At 42.1% G+C, this 18507-nt stretch overlaps 2 protein-coding genes across 15 annotated transcripts in view; one reads left to right on the forward strand and one right to left on the reverse strand.

The window, feature by feature from the left end:
- Positions 1–18507, reverse strand: part of ACTA2 (actin, alpha 2, smooth muscle, aorta) — a 56203-nt gene that overhangs the window by 22780 nt on the left and 14916 nt on the right. For 7 of the 10 annotated variants that reach the window (XM_046942894.1, XM_046942896.1, XM_046942898.1 and 4 more), the window contains 2 exons: positions 15382–15572; positions 2900–2976 (listed from right to left, as the gene is read on the reverse strand). The gene's annotated coding sequence lies outside the window, so the exon portion shown is untranslated. The remainder of the gene's footprint in view (positions 1–2899; positions 2977–15381; positions 15573–18507) is intronic. The other 3 variants (XM_015288392.4, XM_046942897.1, XM_046942900.1) reach the window with 1 other exon arrangement.
- On the forward strand, positions 1710–14031 carry FAS (Fas cell surface death receptor). Of its 5 annotated transcripts, XM_015288355.4 has the most exons (10): positions 1765–1815; positions 3412–3486; positions 7441–7609; positions 8182–8388; positions 10674–10782; positions 11231–11295; positions 11605–11685; positions 11828–11901; positions 12382–12406; positions 13143–14031. In XM_015288355.4, exons 3-10 carry the CDS (start codon positions 7456–7458, stop codon positions 13556–13558), a joined length of 1131 nt encoding a protein of 376 aa, XP_015143841.2. In that variant the 5' UTR covers positions 1765–1815; positions 3412–3486; positions 7441–7455; the 3' UTR covers positions 13559–14031. The 5 variants fall into 5 exon arrangements, with proteins under 5 accessions (NP_001186416.2, XP_015143841.2, XP_015143837.4 ...); XM_015288351.4 differs by lacking the exon at positions 3412–3486; XM_015288353.4 differs by lacking the exon at positions 3412–3486 and having other exon boundaries at positions 8182–8313.

An 18507-nucleotide genomic window follows, 5' to 3' on the forward strand; every position in this document is an offset into this window, starting at 1 on the left:
AGGGTGATGAGGTGCTGGCACAAGCTGCCCAGAGAGCTGTGGATGTCCCATTCCTGGAGGGGTTCAAGGCCAGGTTGGATGGAGCCCTGGGCAGCCTGATCTAGTGCTTGATCTAACAGTTGACAAGCCTGGCCACAGCAAGTGGTTGGAGCTTGATGATCTTGAGGTCCCTTCTAACCCAAGCTGTTCTAAGGTTTCATACTTTTGCACAGAACTCAGCTGGCACATGAATTAAACCTTAGAAGGTGGGTAGATAAGGAATATGGTCAAAGATGCCACTTCTGCCAGCCCAAAAGTGCTGCTACAACCCAAAGAAGAGCATGAAGTTGGGAACAGCAGAGCTGTGCTTTCATCAACACCACCCCAGAATAACCAAACAACAAACAAAAACCCTCCAAACACACTGCTCTCTCTTGGTTTGCATCTATTATACAAGGAAACCCCAAACAGCTACAGTTACCAGCTACACGGCACAACTCCAAGTCATGGGCAGTCGCTCTCATTTTCACTAGAAGGTGGCGGCTTCTGAAAGATCTCTTAGAGCTAACTACCAAGAAAAAAAACCACCACAAAACTGATCTACTCATGCACTCACAGTTACACCTCCTGGGGGGGCAGGGAGGAATGCAAACGACTTGCACCTAGTAGATGTTCCTTACATTACTAGAAAATATGCAATAGCTAGAGCAAGGGGAATACCTAGGTGTTGCTAAATGCTAGCTAAGCAATGCTTGGTGAGGGCCCAGTCGTGTTAGGTTTTGTTTACAGGACAAACCACAATCCTGTAAGTGATGATATTGGAAATAACGCTACTGAGCTTTCTGCTGCAGCGCTATCTGCAGAGCCCAGCAACGCTGTTTGCAGTAACCTCTCTACCCTTACGCAAACTTCCGCTAAAACAAACAACCCTGAGTGCACACCAGTTTGGGTTTGGCCTGTAGGAATGACAGGCACATGGCACAGGTACTGCATCAAGGAGGGGTGTTTCCCACCTCCCCCCCCCCCCTCCCATTTCTCACCATACTGCCAGTGGGAAGGAAAAGAGCCGATTGCTACAGGATGCTCCAGAGGGAGCGCCTCCAAAAACTGTGTCACTGCTGCAATTTGTTCTGTCCGGAAGTGGTCAAAAAATATTTAAAACAGCCTTTTTTTTTTTTTTTTTTTTTTAATGATACACTGAACTTAGTTATCTGCAAGCGTGGCAGCTAGGAGATGAAGCAATAGAAATCAGAAGAGGTGAGTCATAAACTACTGAAAAATGGAGCTTAAAATAAAAACGCCAGCTCAATTGCAACCTTCCGAAGGCAGCGGCATCACCTCGAAGATCAAAAGATGTGTTGCTAACTGTTACTGTCGTGTTAATTGTAACACTGCTGAGGAGACCACTGTTACATAGGAACTTTGAACCACTGAAAGTCTGTAGGAAAAGCAGAAAGTCACCGAAAATAGGTTTGAAGTCACAGCAATCCTTCCAACGAGACGGCACAAGAAATCACAGTGTACTTAGCTCGGTCCAAACGCCTGCTGCGCTCCTAGGGATTCAGGATAGAATTGCACCCTGCCCCACGCTACCCCTACCAATACCGCACAGCACAGCCGCTACCCACGGCTGACTCCTGGCCGTGACAGCCAGGGCCGACACATCCGCGCGGTGCAAGAGGATCAGAAGGGGCCGGGGCGGGGCGGGCTGGAGCGATGTTTACCAACATGGGAGGAGCCGGGCTCAGGCAGAAGCCAGGCGGGTTTCGCTTTGCAGGCGGTAGCGAGACGGGGCTGTTCGGGAACATGGCTCGGGGACTCTTCCACCTGCTCCTCGTAAGTGGCCGCCGGGCAGCGGGGTGCCGGGGTGGGACGCGGGGAGCTGCGGCAGCGGTGCCGAAAGTGCTGCCCGGCCGCCAAAAAGCAAACTTGTTTTATTTTCTCCGGGAACTCATGTAACTAATTCAGGTTCAGACTTGTCGCTGTGTTCTAACCACCGCGTAGGGCGGCGGGCGCCGAGGAACAGCGGTGGGAAGGAGGGGACGGGTACCGGTGGGGCTGCTGCCCGCGGCGGGGCTGCGGGGCGCGTACCGTCACGGTGCGGGGGCACGGCGGGTCGGGCCGGGAGGGCAGCGCGGGGGGGAACGGCTGCGGCGGAGGAGCTGCGGGCCGTGACCAGCGGTGAGCCCGGAAAAGCTGGAGACGTTGAACGTAGCATCCTGGGCTGCCGCACTTACTGGAAAGCGGGGCAGGGCGTTTCTTTCTTGCGTGAATCATTGCCCCGAGCAGAGTACACGTCTTCGTACCCTCGGGGTATGGGTCAGCCGCCTACATTTATTACCACCGATGAAGGTACCTTCACGTTCATTTTGCCACAAGGAGGTAGTTGAGCGCCCGCAGCGCGGGCAGCCTGTAGCGCAGGGGCGTTAGACCCAAGGGCCGGGGAGAGCTGGACGCCCGCTCCAGCTGTGCCCAGCAGGGGTATCCGGCCTGAGACAGCCAGCCCTGTGTTATGGCAGAGCTGCACCTGCCCAACCCCTATGGACACGGCACGCATCACTGCCCCAACCTGGCCCTTACCCCTTGGAATGTGTTGGAATTCACACTCACAATCTCTTCATACCGTGGTTGTGCTCCTGATGAATATGAGTTGCCTTGGGTTTGGCAGGTGTTAAGTTAGAAACCGTGCAGTTATGATTTATTGTACAAAAGGTAGTAAACAACTTAAAGGGATTTACAGCGTGATTTGTAAGGTTCTACCCACACTCTTGCACAAAGCAAAAGTAAATACAAGGAGCTGCCGACGGAAGCATGTATTATCTCTTGCTGTACAGGCAGCAAACAAGCGGCAGAAACGTCAGCTTAGCTCAGTGTCTTAGAGCTATTCAGAACATAAGATTAAGAAAATACATTCTCTTACCACACAGCTTCCGGAGTAGAAAGATCATTGCTATTCTTACTTTCCAAGTGTTCCCAAACAGCACTCCTACATGCATTCTATTAAAAAAAGATACATATTTTTTATTAGTATGTGGTTCCACTACTTATAAATCAGTAAGTCTGACAATATTTGACCTACTAACTTGATTAAACCAGAACGTGAAAGGAGTCTGCTCAATTAAACCTCAATTTTGCAAGCAACCCCCTGTTGTGCTAAAGTAAAAGCAATTGCAAGGGTGTTAATGCAAAATAGCAATGACCAACAGAACTAGAAAACATCTAACTTCACCCTGTAAAACAATCCACAAAACCACATATTATTCAGAGACGCACTGTAGAGGAATTGGCCATCTTGCGAAATGTTATTTAAATGTTTTGTAATGATTTGATGTGATTATTTACAAAGCAGACAGTCTTCTGGGAGGTTAGAAGATATGCCTTTGAAAACAGTCCCACATAGCTATGCTGACCCCTCTTTCTTGCTTTGCACAGGACCAATATAAATATTTAAATGAATGCAAATAAGCAGCCATAAAGCCGTGGGATGACCCAGGACTCAAATGAAAGGTATAAGCACTCCAGCTCTGGAGGAAAAGGGAAAAAAAATCCTAAATTTCTACCCTGTCCACCTCTTAGCCACAGTATCAAAGTGAGGTGGGAGCTATTAACACCCTCCAACTCTCTTAAAGTCAGTAGTGTTTATTAGTACAGTGTTCCTAAAAAAGGAAAATTAACAAACAATCACACTATCCCCATCCCCAAATACGTTGCTGTGATTGGCATGTGAGACAACTGAGATGTGAAACAGTAATGGATTGAATTTGGATAGTTATTTTAAGACATGACAGTAACTGAGGGTTCATGCATCTCATTTAAGATTTCAGGAGGTTGGGATGCTTCTATTTGTGGGCAAACACCAACTCCCATTGCTAGGCCTCAGAAAATAAAACTGCTTTCTTAGTCCTCCTCACAAGAGAATTTAGAACATGAAGAAATACTACCTTTAGTGCCCACTTTGGTGCTAACTACCAACTTCTGCATTAGTGGGGAAAAAAAAGAGATGGGGAAAAAATGATACTGGAAATACTGGAAGCAGTAACTTTTGTTGTACTGAAAGAACTGAAGCAGAGAATACTTGTAACAAGAAGTATTCCATTCCTTACTCTGAAAAAGCCATCTCAAAAGGGTTTGCAAAAGCAAGACTACTTGCATGGAAAAGTGTACTAAAATAGAGCTAACTCTAGAAAGTCAAAGAAACAACAGAAACAAATTTAAAAAAAAGAGCTAAGGTTTTTCTTAGCAAAAAAACAACAAAAAAAGAAAATCTTCAAATCCTCCCTCCCCCTCTTGTCTTTTTTTAACGCTTAGAAAGCCCCTGATGACCTCATGCATGTTGCCCTAGGTAATAAATGTGGAAGGAAAATAGTCACCAACTTCTGAAAGCATCAGCTCTCTCATCTATAGGCATCTATAGCTTAGGAATGGGAAAAGTGGCTTAATAAAGATCAAAGGTATCGTAACAGAAAAAAGCAGCAAGAAATTTTTACTTAGAGGGTGAGATCCTATAGAGCTTTAAAAAGGTCTACAAGCAAATAACAGACTCGTGCACCTCCAAAGTGATCTAACAGCCCCACAAGGTGTGTCTGCTGAAAGGATCCTGGACAAGGAAGTTGACCCATTATGAAGAACATTTGGATAAAGGAGCAAAACCAAAAAAATTTAGGCCCACGCTATAATTCTTATGGAACCTGTTAAGAGCAGATATCCCTGATTGCTTCTACACCTGTTGACTGCTCAGTTCAGTCGATCTTTAGATATGAAAACTGTTTTTTAGTTTAGGATGAGAAGGGTAGAACAAAGCATTTGTGAGTCATTTTAGACTGAAAACACAGCCTCCATTTGAACGTACACATCATAAAAAAGCACCTATCACCCCTGCCTCTCTGAAACCCCCTAAAACACTTCCTTTCTGCTAGCAGCACTCACTGCTCAGCAGCAGCAAGGAAAGGAATTAAGCTGTGCTCTGAATGCTAAACAACAGTCCAACACTTATAGAGCAAGTGAAATGATTTTAAGAGGGTGCAAAACCAGGAGAAAAAAAGGTTTTAAAAATTAAAACATTACTTGGAAAGCTAACATCCTCAAACTTTTCTTATTATTCCTTATGCAGGAAGGCACTGCATGATGGAGCCCCTGCAAGCAGCAGCTATGTAGGTGTTGGGTGCTGCTTAAAGCCAGTTTCTGAGAAGTGATCCCCACTTCTTGTAAGCGTACCAGGAAGTTCATCTCTGCAAGTGACAGTGGAGGGCTTCCATCAAAAAACACATATTTCTGTCTCTCCCCACTCTATCAGCTTAGTTTGTCTGTATAAAAATGTGAGATTGAGCTTTGCTTGACAGAATTGTGTCCATGCCTGCGCTGTGACTGCAGTGGTTCAGTAAACCCTAAAAGTAACTCTACTAACTTCTACTGACAGTAGTCATTTAGAAAGAAGTTTCCTTCTTTCATTTTATCCCATTTCCTACGTGATTCTCTGTACATTTTCTTTCATGGTGCACATCCTGTTCTTTGTCAGCATCATTCAGTTCCCCTGCCATGCCTAAGAGAGGTTTATAGATGCGTTAGGGATGCGGAAGGGCCTGCTGTGAACAGGTGAGGGCAGATGAGGAGGAAGGAGCTGGCTTGGTGCTATGGTGGGGCAGAGAGTGCTGAGATACAAGCGGGTGCATCCAGTAATTGGCTGCATGCTCAGGGCTGACACTGTGCTGCTAATCACTGCTGACTCACAGTATCTCCATCAGAGAGGAGAGAACAACCAGCTACTTCCCCACTGACTTCCTCATGCTTCAAGCACTGCTTGCATCTGCCGTCCACGTGCACAGATGGGGGCTGAAAGGCTGGTGCCATGGAGTTTCCTGGAACTGGCTGCCTCAGAGCTGCCAGGGCTTCCAGATCCTGACTCCCTGCCCCATTTCATAGTCTTCCACAAATGGATGCTCTTGGTCCAGCTCAACAAACAGAGCACCCACCAGTTCCCTCGGCCCAACTCCACACGTGGCAGAGCAGGGACAAGGGGCTCTGCCCTCGTCCATGGGAAGCCAAACCAGGCTGATGGCAGGCAGTGGTGGTCACCCCTGCAGGACTGCCCCAGAGGCAGCAGCACGTGGAGCAGCACACACCACCACCACCTGACAGAAAAGAGGCACTGCACTGAAGGGAGAGAAACCTGCATTTGGTAACTGCCTTCTGACTGGACTTTCTATCCCAGCTGTTAGACTGATCTCCCAGGCAAAAGGAAAACAAATCACATTTGGCACATCAGTTTGAGAGTCTCTGTAAAAGCCTACTTTGAAACCTTTGCATGCGGTTTCTGAGAAACGTGTCCTGAAAGCTTAGGCACCAAACAAAGTCAGAGTGCTGAACAAGAAAAGCCATGCACCCAGCTCAAGTGTTCAGTTAGTTTTTTGGCTGCTGAAACTTCTCCTCCATGTGCAAACAAAGGCCTTTCTAAGTTCCACCTAGGAGCTGATAGGATATACACTTTGAAACAGATGAGTATGAAGAAAAGGTTCCCATCTATGAATAGCCTAGAGGATCAATAGAAGTGGCTACTTGTAGAAGTTTCCAGACAGTCACTGTATTGATTACGTCAGTTCATTAGCTACAGATAACAATTCCTTGACATGAGAAGCCAGTCTGAAATCCAAATCCCTTTTCCAGTAAGTTAATTACATACAGTTTTTTTTGCATCTAACTAAAGTAATAGCATTGAAGCAGTTTCAGACAAAAACATGAGGATTGCATGAAATAGCCACTAAATATCATCCTCTGGCAGACAAAAACAACAAAACCCAGGCATTATACAATTTAACTTGAGAATGCATTCAAAGAAATGGAACAGGGTGTAAATTAAATAGAATGGAGAGTGATACTTCTTTAGGACTGTATAAGCATCATCTGCTGAGGAGAAAAAGGAACTGAAATGGAAAGCAAAGTAAGAATGAGATCAATTCAGAAATCAGGTATTTGGGGTGATATTAAAGCACATGTTTTTTTTTTCTTTAGGGAATCATTAACATTCAGTTTGCAAGCAACACTAGAGTAACAAAACCTTAAATATACCATTTGAATTAAGGATATTCTGTAAGCAAGAACGTTACTGCAGACTCAGAAAGGGCAGATTTAGGAACAGTGATGTGATGCACAGAAAGCTCTTCAAGAAAATAATGGAAGTTTCTTTGCTTTGCACCATAATTAGACATATGCAGATGTATGGGCCTGTTCTCAAGCATTAATTTTCAAACAATCAGTGCCTGCAATGGTAGAGTTGATAGCATTAAATCTAATGTGTTTTCTCATTATCCATTAACTCTTCTGACCTAATAAACAACATTACTAAGGGGGTGAGTATCAATATCTTTAGCAATAGAATCAGAGTGCTGATGTAGCTCTGTGCTAGCAGTAATGTGCACCTACAGCCCTTGATAATGTCCTATATAATTTGCTGTTCTTCTCTCCTAGATCATTGTGTTAGTTATGGAAACACACTGCATAAATGATACAGAAGTTCCCACACACATTGCACATAATAAATCTATTACAAGGAAAAGGAATATTGCTAAGCGAGAAATTACCTGTGGAGAGGGGAATTACAGTTTCAGTGGTCAGTGCTGCACGAAATGTAAACGTGGTGAGTATCATTATAAGGCTGTGCTGAAAAGTCATTAAAGTGGGAACCACAACACACACAGTTGCATTCTTCCGGGATGGCTCAGCTATGGTCTTCTGGATGCACTTCATTCTAGCTGCATCCTTCTCTATTGCAGGACATCAACAAAAGCATTTCTTGATTCAGTGCACCTGTAGCTTTTCATTACAGGCCACACATTAAATGCTTGTTGCAAATAACACTAACAGTCCTACATTACTTACACAGCTTTAAAAGAAGGTAAAAAACTGCGAACATAGGGTTTTGCCAACAAGATACTCTATATATTCATGAGTTCTCCAGTTTTGCATGCACAGTTTTGTTTGATGCGTTTTCTTTCTGTCCTAGATTGGAGAAAGAGGGAGGGATAATCATCTCTTATGTACACTGCCTTCCTCAAGAGAACATATGTATGCATAATGAATATGGATTCTATCTGTATTTGTAAATTGAAAGGTATTAGAGATTAAAAAGAAATCTGACAGGTCTCGAAGCTGATGGCCTTTGTCCAAAAGCATTATATATGTTTTTCTTGTTTCTCTGTCTCTCTGCAGGTCACGTCAAAAGTATTGACTGTCCAAAAACTCAAGAACATTGTGTACCATGTAAATCTGGAGAGGAGTACATGGATCACATCAATGATTTGGACGAGTGTATGAGATGTCGTTCATGTGACAAAGCACTCGGTATGTCTATAGAGACAGCAACTCTGTTTAGAAGCAGGATTCAATTGAAAGATCTCTGCAATCCCCAAGTAACAGGTAGCACATAGATTAAAATGTTTTACAAGTTCGACATGGAAAAGTTTATGACGAAAGTCTTAAACTTATCCTCTGGTTTCTTTTCTAAGCACAGAGTAGGAAGAGTTGCTCCATTATTTCTCCCTAGATCTGACTCTGCTCAGCCAGGAAGCATTTGGAGAGTAACATCCTATCTCTTCCACCCTTGCCTCTGCAGTACCTTTCTTTGCACAGAGGCAGGTAACCCAATGGTCCTGAGGCACTCTGATGTTGCTAGTTTGATTTACAGCAGTTAATGCTTATGCATTAACTTCAACTTTGGGTTATGATATATTCCCATTAGATTATCTTACAAGCGCTGTATTATTTTATGAGCTATAGTAAGGGAGCCTACAGGTAGTGATTTTATTTGGTGTGTAGTAGCCCACTTGTTGGAAGCGTGACAAATAGCTTCACTCAGTAACTTCACTGATAATAATGTAGAAAAAAAAAAAAGACTGACAGGATTCTGCACCTTATTTCCTTCATCAGCCCTGAGATGCAGATTGCTTCTAAGTTCTCAGAGGTCGTGCATTCCCAGGAGCCTCTGTTTGTCTTTAACTGCCCTCCAAGTACATAGAATCATAGAATTACTCAGGTTGGAAAAGACCTTAAAGATCATCAAGTTCAACTGCAGCTGAACCATACTACCCTAACTCTAACAACCCTCCACTAAATCATGTCCCTAGGGAGCCTATTCCAGTGCCTAACAATCAGTTGATGTAAAAGATAAAAAAAATTAAAAAAAATAAATTGTTTGTAGTTTTGAAGTTATGGTGGAGATGTGAAACAGGATATAAGAATCAATTCAGTTTTGAGCATGGGCTTTTCTTCTCAAAAAGAAGACCCAATACAGAGTGGTTAAAGTCAGTGAAGGAAAGTTTGCTCTCTCTTCTTCATCCTCTATTTTAAAAGGAGTATTGTAAGAAGCAGAGAAGGGAGTGTTCCCAGTGATTTCCTTTGTAGTCTTTCATGTAATTAATATTATCTGAAATTTCTGGAGGTGATAGAGTGATGTTTTTTATACATTCAATATACAGCATGGGATATAGGATCAAATCATGATACTACAAGGCATGCTTTACTGTGTCAGACCAGTGGTCATCCTACCCAATATTCATCAGGCAAGAGATGCTATTTTAGGAAAGAAATAAACAAACCTGTCTAATTTCTGTATTCTAATTCCTGGAAAGGCTGCTAGCATCCACAGCTGTGGGAGAGGATGTTTGTCTAGGTAGAGATGGACCTTCAATTTCGTATCTATTAATGAGCCCTTTGTGCCTTTACCTGCTGGGGGACTCCAAGTCTCAAAAAATCCAATAACAGTCAAACTTTTTTTTTTTTTTTTTTTTTAATCCATAAAACACATCTCCTGCCAGTTTCACCAGGTGTCTGGTATAGCTGGATTTAGGGAAGGATAGTTCTCACATCAAGCAGGGAGACAGTTCTTAATTCCAATACGGTGGAAGGATGACTAGTCACATTATCTCATGGAAAATAATGTTGAAGCGGTTAGTTAGAAAGTGCTAGGCAGGAGGAAAATTACCATCTAAGTTCCATGAGAACCATTCTTAGGACCATTTATGTTTGGTATCTTCATGAATGGTGTCAGCATCGGTTTCACAGCTATCAGTTTTTAGAGATAACATGGTTTCCTGTTATAACAGGGCACTGAATATGGTAACTCAAAAGTTCCCTTCTATTCATATCCAAGAAAATAGCTTCCACAGTAAATAGATCTATTTACAATATTTTTTAATGCAGAAATATTTCTTTTTAGATGGAGATTACCTCTTCATACGCATTGAGGCCAGGAGAAAAATACTAAACTTGGTTTGAAACTTATGCAGAGAACATGCTAGGTAGGAGTAGAATTCCTCACTACTGAAGGTTCTCAGGAAGAGATAAAACTTGTCTGACAGACAAGACAACCAAGAGATGGGTTATGTGATATCCTTTGGTCCCTTCTGGCTTTACACATTTTTCCTATGGGGGGGAAAAAAAAAAAAAAAGCTGATAACATATGGCAATGCCAAATGAGTCCTCTACTGCATGTTCAGGTTTTTGAGCTCTTGGCCAGCAGAGGTCTCTTTGCCATCTTGGTATTTCCAGTACTCTCAAATGAAGGTTCATTATGAAAGCGACATTGTTATTAAGCGCTGCCAGCACCAGCAGTGGTGGTGCTAAAGACATGCAGGTCTGAGGATGAGAGCTTGTGAGCAAAGGCCTGCTTTTTCAAACTAACGAACTTTAAGAATTCATTTTAGGTTTGGAGGTTGTAAAGAACTGTACCTCTACAGAGAATGCAGAATGTTCTTGTGCAAAGAACCATTACTGCAATTCTTCTCGGTGTGAACATTGCGAGTCATGTACTGTGTAAGTGGATGCCTTCGTTGTTAAATATGACATTGTTAAGATCACGTTACCACACTTTTTCCAACCAGTTTCAAGACAGAGGCTATGATAACATATAAGCTAAAGGAAAACAGACTAGTTTTGCTTTGCACTTAACTTATTTAGCTGGTTTTGCTCAGTCTAATTAATTAGAATGTATGCAGAAAAACATAAATACACCAACTCTGTATATACTCTTCAAAACCTCTGATTAAGTATCTAAGCTTTCCTGCTGCCTTTGTGTGATCTACTGTTATGTCATTTCCATACTTTTTCCTGTACAGTTTTCATACCTGTTAAGTTCCAAAGTCCAGCATCCTGATATATGACACCATTAGCTGATTAGAAAGCAATAGAAAATTGTGATTTGCTCTCTTAGGCAATTTATAAAGAGAGAAACAAATTCCACAATCATTTATATTTTCCGCAGATGTGAAAATGGCCAAATTGAAAAGGAATGTACTTCAACTTCAGACACTGTGTGCAGAATGCAAGGTACCATTTTAAAACCTAGTATGGTCTACCACCTGCTATATTTTGAGAGGCTATTGGAACTGTACTGTGTTCTGCACAGTGCCCCATAGCAATTTCTGACACTATCTGCTGGGCCTTGTACTGACTTATGGAGCATGACTGGTCTTTTGATCACAGTGGAGATGGGGTGACTCAAGTGCTAGCTTCTGCTATTTGAAGACAATAGAAGGGTCTCTATAATTTGATGATATCTTGTTAAATTTTTCAAGCGTGTTGCTGTATTGCCCTACTTAACTTAGGTTTCATGTAATGTTTCCAATGTTCCAACAGAAGCAGGAATGCCACGTTGGGGCACCGCAATTATTGTCGTATTTGTCATATTAGCAGTTGCAGCAGGATTAATATTCTACTGTAAGTGATTCCCCATTCCTTGTTACTACCATACTCTGAATAAGAAATTCACCTGCTTACTCAGATGTAATTTTATATTCTTGGAGTCCAGAGAAATACGCTGCCCTGGATTATTAAAATGTTTTATGTTTTATCGTTTTAGTCAAGAGAAAAGTGAATAATTATACTACCCAAGGTAACACAGCTGCAGCAGACACTGGAAAAGTTCATTCTCCTGTAAGTACTGTTGCTTAAATCAGATAAAATTCAGCTTGGCATAGGGAACTTTGTTTCATTTAAATTGCTGTGGGACTGCCCAGGTGTGTGCATGCCTCTCTTCTGTGACATCAGTGAAGTAAATTTCACCGTGAGGAATCTTGGGAGAAGCAAAAGGAATCCCATATCATTTCTTCAGGATTTGCCGTTGCACTAAGTTACATGACCAAGATCAGAACTTCATAAATCATCACACCTCTACTGAACCAGTATCCTATCCCTATGCATATTTTTATGCAATAGCAATTGTGAGGTGATTCCCCAAACTTACTCAAGTGAAAAGGGGGTCCAGTCTGATTCCATATCTCATAGAACAGGAGAATCATAGAGAAAGCTAAAAGAAAACTTCACAAGTGTTATGACATCTATTTATGCTGTTATACGGGGTTGGCTTTTTATAAAACATTTTTGCACTAATTTCTTGCTTGCTTCTCTTTTCAGGAGACTTTAAGACTCATACATATAGGTAAGAGACAAGTAACTCCTCAAACTTCAGTAAAATAAAAATACAGACATAAATTCTATACTAAAGAAAGGGTATTTTTTGTGTGTAGACTGCCACTTCGTAGAGCTGTCACTCTGGCACAGCTGTGAACGCTTATTATAGAAATGCCAGGTCATAATGTGCTTAAGGCATTTAGTGGTGCTATTAAACTTTTGCCTGAGGACTAGTTTCTGTTATATAGGAAGCAACTACTGATTGACAACAGGTAAATTTCTATTCTGTATATGGTACAGACACTAGGAGGCAGCAAGCTGGATTTCTAGAATCATGGATAATTCTAATAATTGAATAGCCCTGCAGCCAGCAACGGAATCACAGAAACAGGACCTATCTTATGTTCATGGGCCAAAACACAGTGGTAACACTCAACAGGAGAACAATACAAGCTCCGAGACTATATAATGACAAAAGACCTGTCTTGCTCTCTTATTAGTGCTATGTTGAACAAAACAGGTAAATGAGGCATGACAAGGCTTTGTAGAGGTTACAGATGATGAAGGGGTTACAGAGGAAACAGTTACATAGTGCAAAAACATACTTAAAACATATGGAGTCATGAATATCTAAAACTTGGTCTGTTTTAAATAGAAGTATCAGCTCTGAATACAGATTATTAGAAGGGAAAAAAAAAAAAAGTACAGAAACCCAACAAACAGATGTCAGTGCCAAGAGCATTCATTTCTTTTTATGCTTCTAGATGTTGACCTGACCCACCACGTCCCTGACATTGTGAGGGAGATGACACTAGAACAGGTCATGACATTTGTTCGTCATCACCGTCTATCGGAACCTACCATAGAGGAAACTCTCCTGGATAACAGCAATAATACATCTGAACAGAAGATTAAGCTCTTTCAGAAATGGTACCAAAAACATGGAATGGGAGGAGCCTACGAAACCTTAATATGCAGCCTGAGAGATTTAAAAATGCGTACAGCAGCTGATAAAATTGAGAGAAAACTGAAGGCAGCTGTTTGCAGCCACCAGGAAAGGAGAGAATCCTATAATGACAAAACTGAGCAAAGCAATACCTGCAGTCAGGAAGGTGAAAAATGCTACGATGATAATGCTGAAATAAGTAAAACCTACCCTGAGAGTTTGGAAGAGACATAGCATAGAATCATATGAAAATTATTTCTGACTGAATTAGTATTTTTTTAATACTACAAATAACAAAGCTTCTAAAAGCCATTTTGTTGGCAGCTCAGGGAGTTTTTCAGGGAACTTATAACACAAATGAAGAATAGTTAGGATTTTTGTAAAGGTATGTTTCCTTTAAAAAAAGTCTTGACTGTTTATTTTGATTGTTAGGAACAGGACAGATTTTATGGCTTATTAAATGTAACAATAGAAGAATTCAGCTATTGGACTTGTAACAGAAAGAACAAAGTAGTCAATGGCAGAAAGGTTTAACCCAAATGTGGTAGTACTGAACACTGACTCAATGTAGTGCTTCAATTACATTACAGTTATGGGATGTTACATTTTTGAAAGTGAAAACTCTGATGTTAAAAGTCTATGAAATATACCAGGAAGAATGCTTCAACAACAACAAAATAATAAACTTTTGTATAATACACACCTAATTAATTCAAAATATATATCTTAATCATAGAACGGCTCAGGTTGGAAGGGACTTGTAAAGATCACCTGCCACGGGCAAGGTTGCTAACCACTACATAAGGCTGCCCAGGGCCCCACTGAACCTTGTTATAACACCTCCAGGGATTGGGCATCCACAGCTTCTTTGGACCCCCTGTTCCAGTGCCTCATCACCCTTTGAGTAAAGAATTTCCTCCTAATATCTAACCTAAATCTCCTCTCTTCTAGTACAAAACCATTCCCCCTTGTCCTGTCACTGTCTACCTCTGTAAAAACCTCAGTCTCACTCCTGCTTATAAGCTTCCTTTAAGTATTGAAAGGCTACAATGAAGTGTCCCTGAAACCTTCTCTCCTCAAACCTAAATAAGCCCAGCTCCCTAAGCCTATCTCCACAGGTGAGATGCCATCCTCTGGATCTACTCTAACAGCTTCACATTTTTGCTATGCTGTGGGCCCCAGGCCTGGATACAGTACTCCAGATGGGGCCCTCACGTCCTCCCTGATTCAAGTGCAACACCTTGTATTTGTCCTTGTTGAACCTCATTATGCTCATGCAGCCCCACTTTTCAAGCCTGTTCAGGTCCCTCTGGATGGCATCCCTCTCTTCTGTTGTGTCATCAGCAACCTCACTGAGGGTGCACTCAATCCCATCATCACTGATAAAGGCATTAAAGAGCACTGGTCCCAGAATGGAATCCCAGAGGACACCACTTGTGACAGGCCTCCACCTAGACATAGAACAACTGACCACAACACTCTGGCTGTAACCATCCAATCAACTCTTTATCCACCAAATAGTTCACCCTTCAAATTAACTTCTCTCTAATTTAGAGATAAAGATGTGGTGTGGGAAAACACCTTTAGTTTTGTATGTCTATATTTATCTGAACGTATAGATGTGTTTTCTTTGTCAAAGCCCTCAGTATTAAGAAAGATTATTTCCTATATTCTCTGCACTGATTGCAAGCCTATTTTCATGTTTTAAAAAATCAAACAAAAACCAAAAAAACCCTTCAAAGAATCAGAAATGAGGGACAGAGTGGCACAACAAAGCCGTCATTATTTGAAGGCAACCTGCACAAACCATGAAGTCTCCAAACCCAGGTGTGTAGCAGTCAGCATGTTTTTTAAATGGAGGAACTGATACAATAACAATTTCATCATAATAAATTCAAAAAAATTATTTCTAAGTAGCACATGACTTTTCCTTCCTATAGCGTAACATACAGATGTCATTTTTAAATTTTATTTCATCCAGGCCTGTAAATCACAAGCAGGGACATCATTCTCCTAGAGAAGAAGAACAAAAAAAACCCAACCAACCAAAATCTTACCTTCCTTTCACCACAGATTCCAGAAGGCTCCTAAATTCAATGATCAGTAGCACTGAGCTGCTTTGTAGTGAGGCTTTTCTTGCTCATGCACTGTTTTATGCTATCTCACAAAATCTTTCAGCAGAAGACCTTACTGGAAAGGTTAGATTTTCTTTTTCCCAAGGACCTCCTTTGGCTCTGCCATCCATTCCCTAGAAGGAATTTCCAATTAAATGTCAAGCATCAACCAAAACAAAGGAAAACCTGCCTAAAAGCTGAAGGCTGTGGTCTGCAATCAGATCAAATTTTTGCCACTTGGCTCTATGGTGTAGACAGAGCAGACTGGGCATACAAGCAGGGAGCCAGGTGCTGAGAATCAACCCCAGTGCAAGGCTGAGTGCCCACAGGTGCAATAGCGATGCTCACAAAGCATGGCAGTACTTAGCCCTTGAAAACAGTTGGGAGTGCAACCACAGTTCTGAGTGTTGTGCTAAGCTGAAATGAAGGGTAGGGCTTACGTTAGCTTCAAAAACTTACAGCTCTTCATAAACTAACTTGTCAAATGTCTGAAGATCACTAAGCCTATTTTGTTGCCAAGCCAAAACCTGTCTTGGCTCTCTCTCAGTTTTCTAACACCACAGAAATGCTGAGCCTGGAAAAGCCTTAACACCTGCATTAGAGCCTCTTTCCTCTAAACATTCCACTTTTTCTACATGACCTGATAAGTCAGCTTGCCAATACTACACTACCAAATTTCCCACAGTGCTGCCTTTGGGTAGCCGTAGCTGAATGGTTTAATATCTATGCACTTGGACGTTTAAGGACTAACTCCACAGTGTGGTTAAGGCATAGCATTGTATAACTGACTTGTGTCTGTGCTATCTGTGTGCATATCTGATACTCCGGGACAGTGTGTTGCTCATTCATAGAATCATAGAATAGCTTGGGTTGAAAAGGACCACAGTGATCATCCAGTTTCAACCCCCCTGCTATGTGCAGGGTTGCCAACCACCAGACCAGGCTGCCCAGAGCCACATCCAGCCTGGCCTTGAATGCATCCAGAGATGGGGCATCCACAACCTCCTTGGGCAACCTGTTCCAGTGTGTCACCACTCTGTGTGAAAAACTTCCTTTTAATATCTAACCTAAACCTCCCCTGTCTCAGTTAAAGACCACTTCCCCTTGCCCTATCACTATCCACCCTCGCAAACAGCCATTCCACCTCCTGTTTATATGCTGCTTTCAAGAACTAGAAGGCTGCAATGAGGTCTCCCTGGAGCCTTCTCTTCTCCAAGCTAAACAACCCCAGTTCCCTCAACCTTTCCTCACAGGGGAGGTGCTCCAGCCCTCTGATCATCTTAGTGGCCCTCCTCTGGACCTACTACAAGAGCTCCACTTGCCACGTTTTGGTCAGGCTCTATGTGTATAGGAGAATAAAATATCTGCCTTTTGGAAAAGCAGCACAGCGGTGGTGTAGGCAGTGCTGTAATTATTTCCTGGGCTGCAGTTACGCAGAAGTACAGCCAAAACAGGAAGGAAAGAATGCTCTATGCTAAGATAGCTCCAATCCCGGTAGGCAAGCTGCTCCCTGTACCACGTCCCACCCAGGAAGGCTTACATATAGCTTAAAGGTATGTTGGCATTTGCTTGACTTGAACTCTGGCTTTTCTTGGTTTCTGGCTTCATCCCTCAAAGATGGCATCTGCTCACCAGAAACCAAGGTTCTTAGGGCTTTGGTGTCAGTTAATATAATTGGTCTGAATAAGCCAGATCTTAAAATGGATGCAGCAAATCTCATAAACTGTGGCAGTGAATAGAATGTGGATTCTATCTTTCAATACACTGGAATTCCCCAACCTCGGTACGATGAGAACGGTTAATTTTAAAAAAGTCCCTGAACAATGAGTCATTTTCTCCTTAGGAGATGTCTACGAGGCTGAACCCAGGCTGCCATGAACTCTAGTGGTCAGCATCCATTCTAATTATTTTTTTCTTTACCAGAACATTGTGCAACAAATAAGAGGATTGATAATATAATGCAGTTGTTTATTCAAAGCACTGCATATATGTCTACATTGCAGTGTAAAGCTACCTGTCAAGCTTAAAGAAGCTGGACCAGGGACCAGAAGTGATTTAGTTCTGCTGAGCCACACTAGCACATCCAAATTTCCATTGCCTCCTCCTTCTGGCCTCATTCTCAAATTTGGACTGCACAAGAAAATAACACTAGCATTGTGTCAACTTTTGCTCTCACCTTTCCTTCTCAAAAAGACTGCTGTGAGTTTCATGCTGATGAGGAGATGGCAACCACCACAGCTGCTGGCTGAAACCTATTTCTGATATCTTTATCCTGTGCGCTGCAATCTACACACAAGCAATGATTAGTTTCTATCTCCCCAGTGACAACGCTGTGTAAGCAGACAGCCACGTAAAATAACACTTTTCAGCTCTAAGGAAAAGGGAAAAAAGAAAAAAAAAAAAAAAAAAAAAGGAAAAGGAAAAGGAAAAAGAAAAATGAAAGCAACAGAAATGGCTTTGACTAATACAACTACACAGTTAGTAGAAACCCAGCACCAGAAAAGCAAGTGGAAAGTGAAACAGAAATTTGTCCAAGGTATGAGTTGGTATGTTTTGAAAAAATCTCCCTCTTCAGGGAAGGAAAACTTTGCAAAACACTTGCATTTGTTATAGAAAAAATAAAAATGGAAATAAAAATAAAAAGCAGAACAATTGTTACTTTAAAATACCAACTACAGAAGAACAGGAACATAGGAACGTGAGGCCTGAGAGATGAAGTTCAGGCCCCTGCAAATTGAAGGTGACCTCACAAAAGATAGGTTTGCTGAGAAACTCATTCACTCTTAGCAGTGCACACCTAGCCATCCCTTCACCCATGCAGCAAACAGTAGAATAGTTGCTGCAAGCAGACCTGACACCTGAAGGAGGACAGCAGCGAGATCACAGTGACAGCCTAGCACCAGAAGGAAGCAGGATAGTCCCAGGATGCCTGCAATATGCAGTACTGCTGTAATTGCTGTTTTAAAGTCAAACTGCAAGCTGCCAGTTTTTGAAGAGGCACAGCAGAGAAATAAAGTGCTCAGTACAGAAACCAAAATGCTTCATTGCAGCCAGTATGACAAGCACCCT

Source organism: Gallus gallus, chromosome 6, assembly GCF_016699485.2.
Source record: "Gallus gallus isolate bGalGal1 chromosome 6, bGalGal1.mat.broiler.GRCg7b, whole genome shotgun sequence".
NCBI classification, from domain to species: domain Eukaryota; kingdom Metazoa; phylum Chordata; class Aves; order Galliformes; family Phasianidae; genus Gallus; species Gallus gallus.

What these genes read in the sequence shown, in the direction of transcription:
- FAS (XM_015288351.4), top strand. Translation starts at nt 1,786, where the DNA reads ATGGCTCGGGGACTCTTCCACCTGCTCCTC. An exon ending in GACTCTTCCACCTGCTCCTC is followed by an intron (nt 1,816 to 7,440) that starts GTAAGTGGCCGC and finishes CTTCTCTCCTAG; the next exon opens with ATCATTGTGTTAGTTATGGA. An exon ending in CTGGAAAAGTTCATTCTCCT is followed by an intron (nt 11,902 to 12,381) that starts GTAAGTACTGTT and finishes TTCTCTTTTCAG; the next exon opens with GAGACTTTAAGACTCATACA.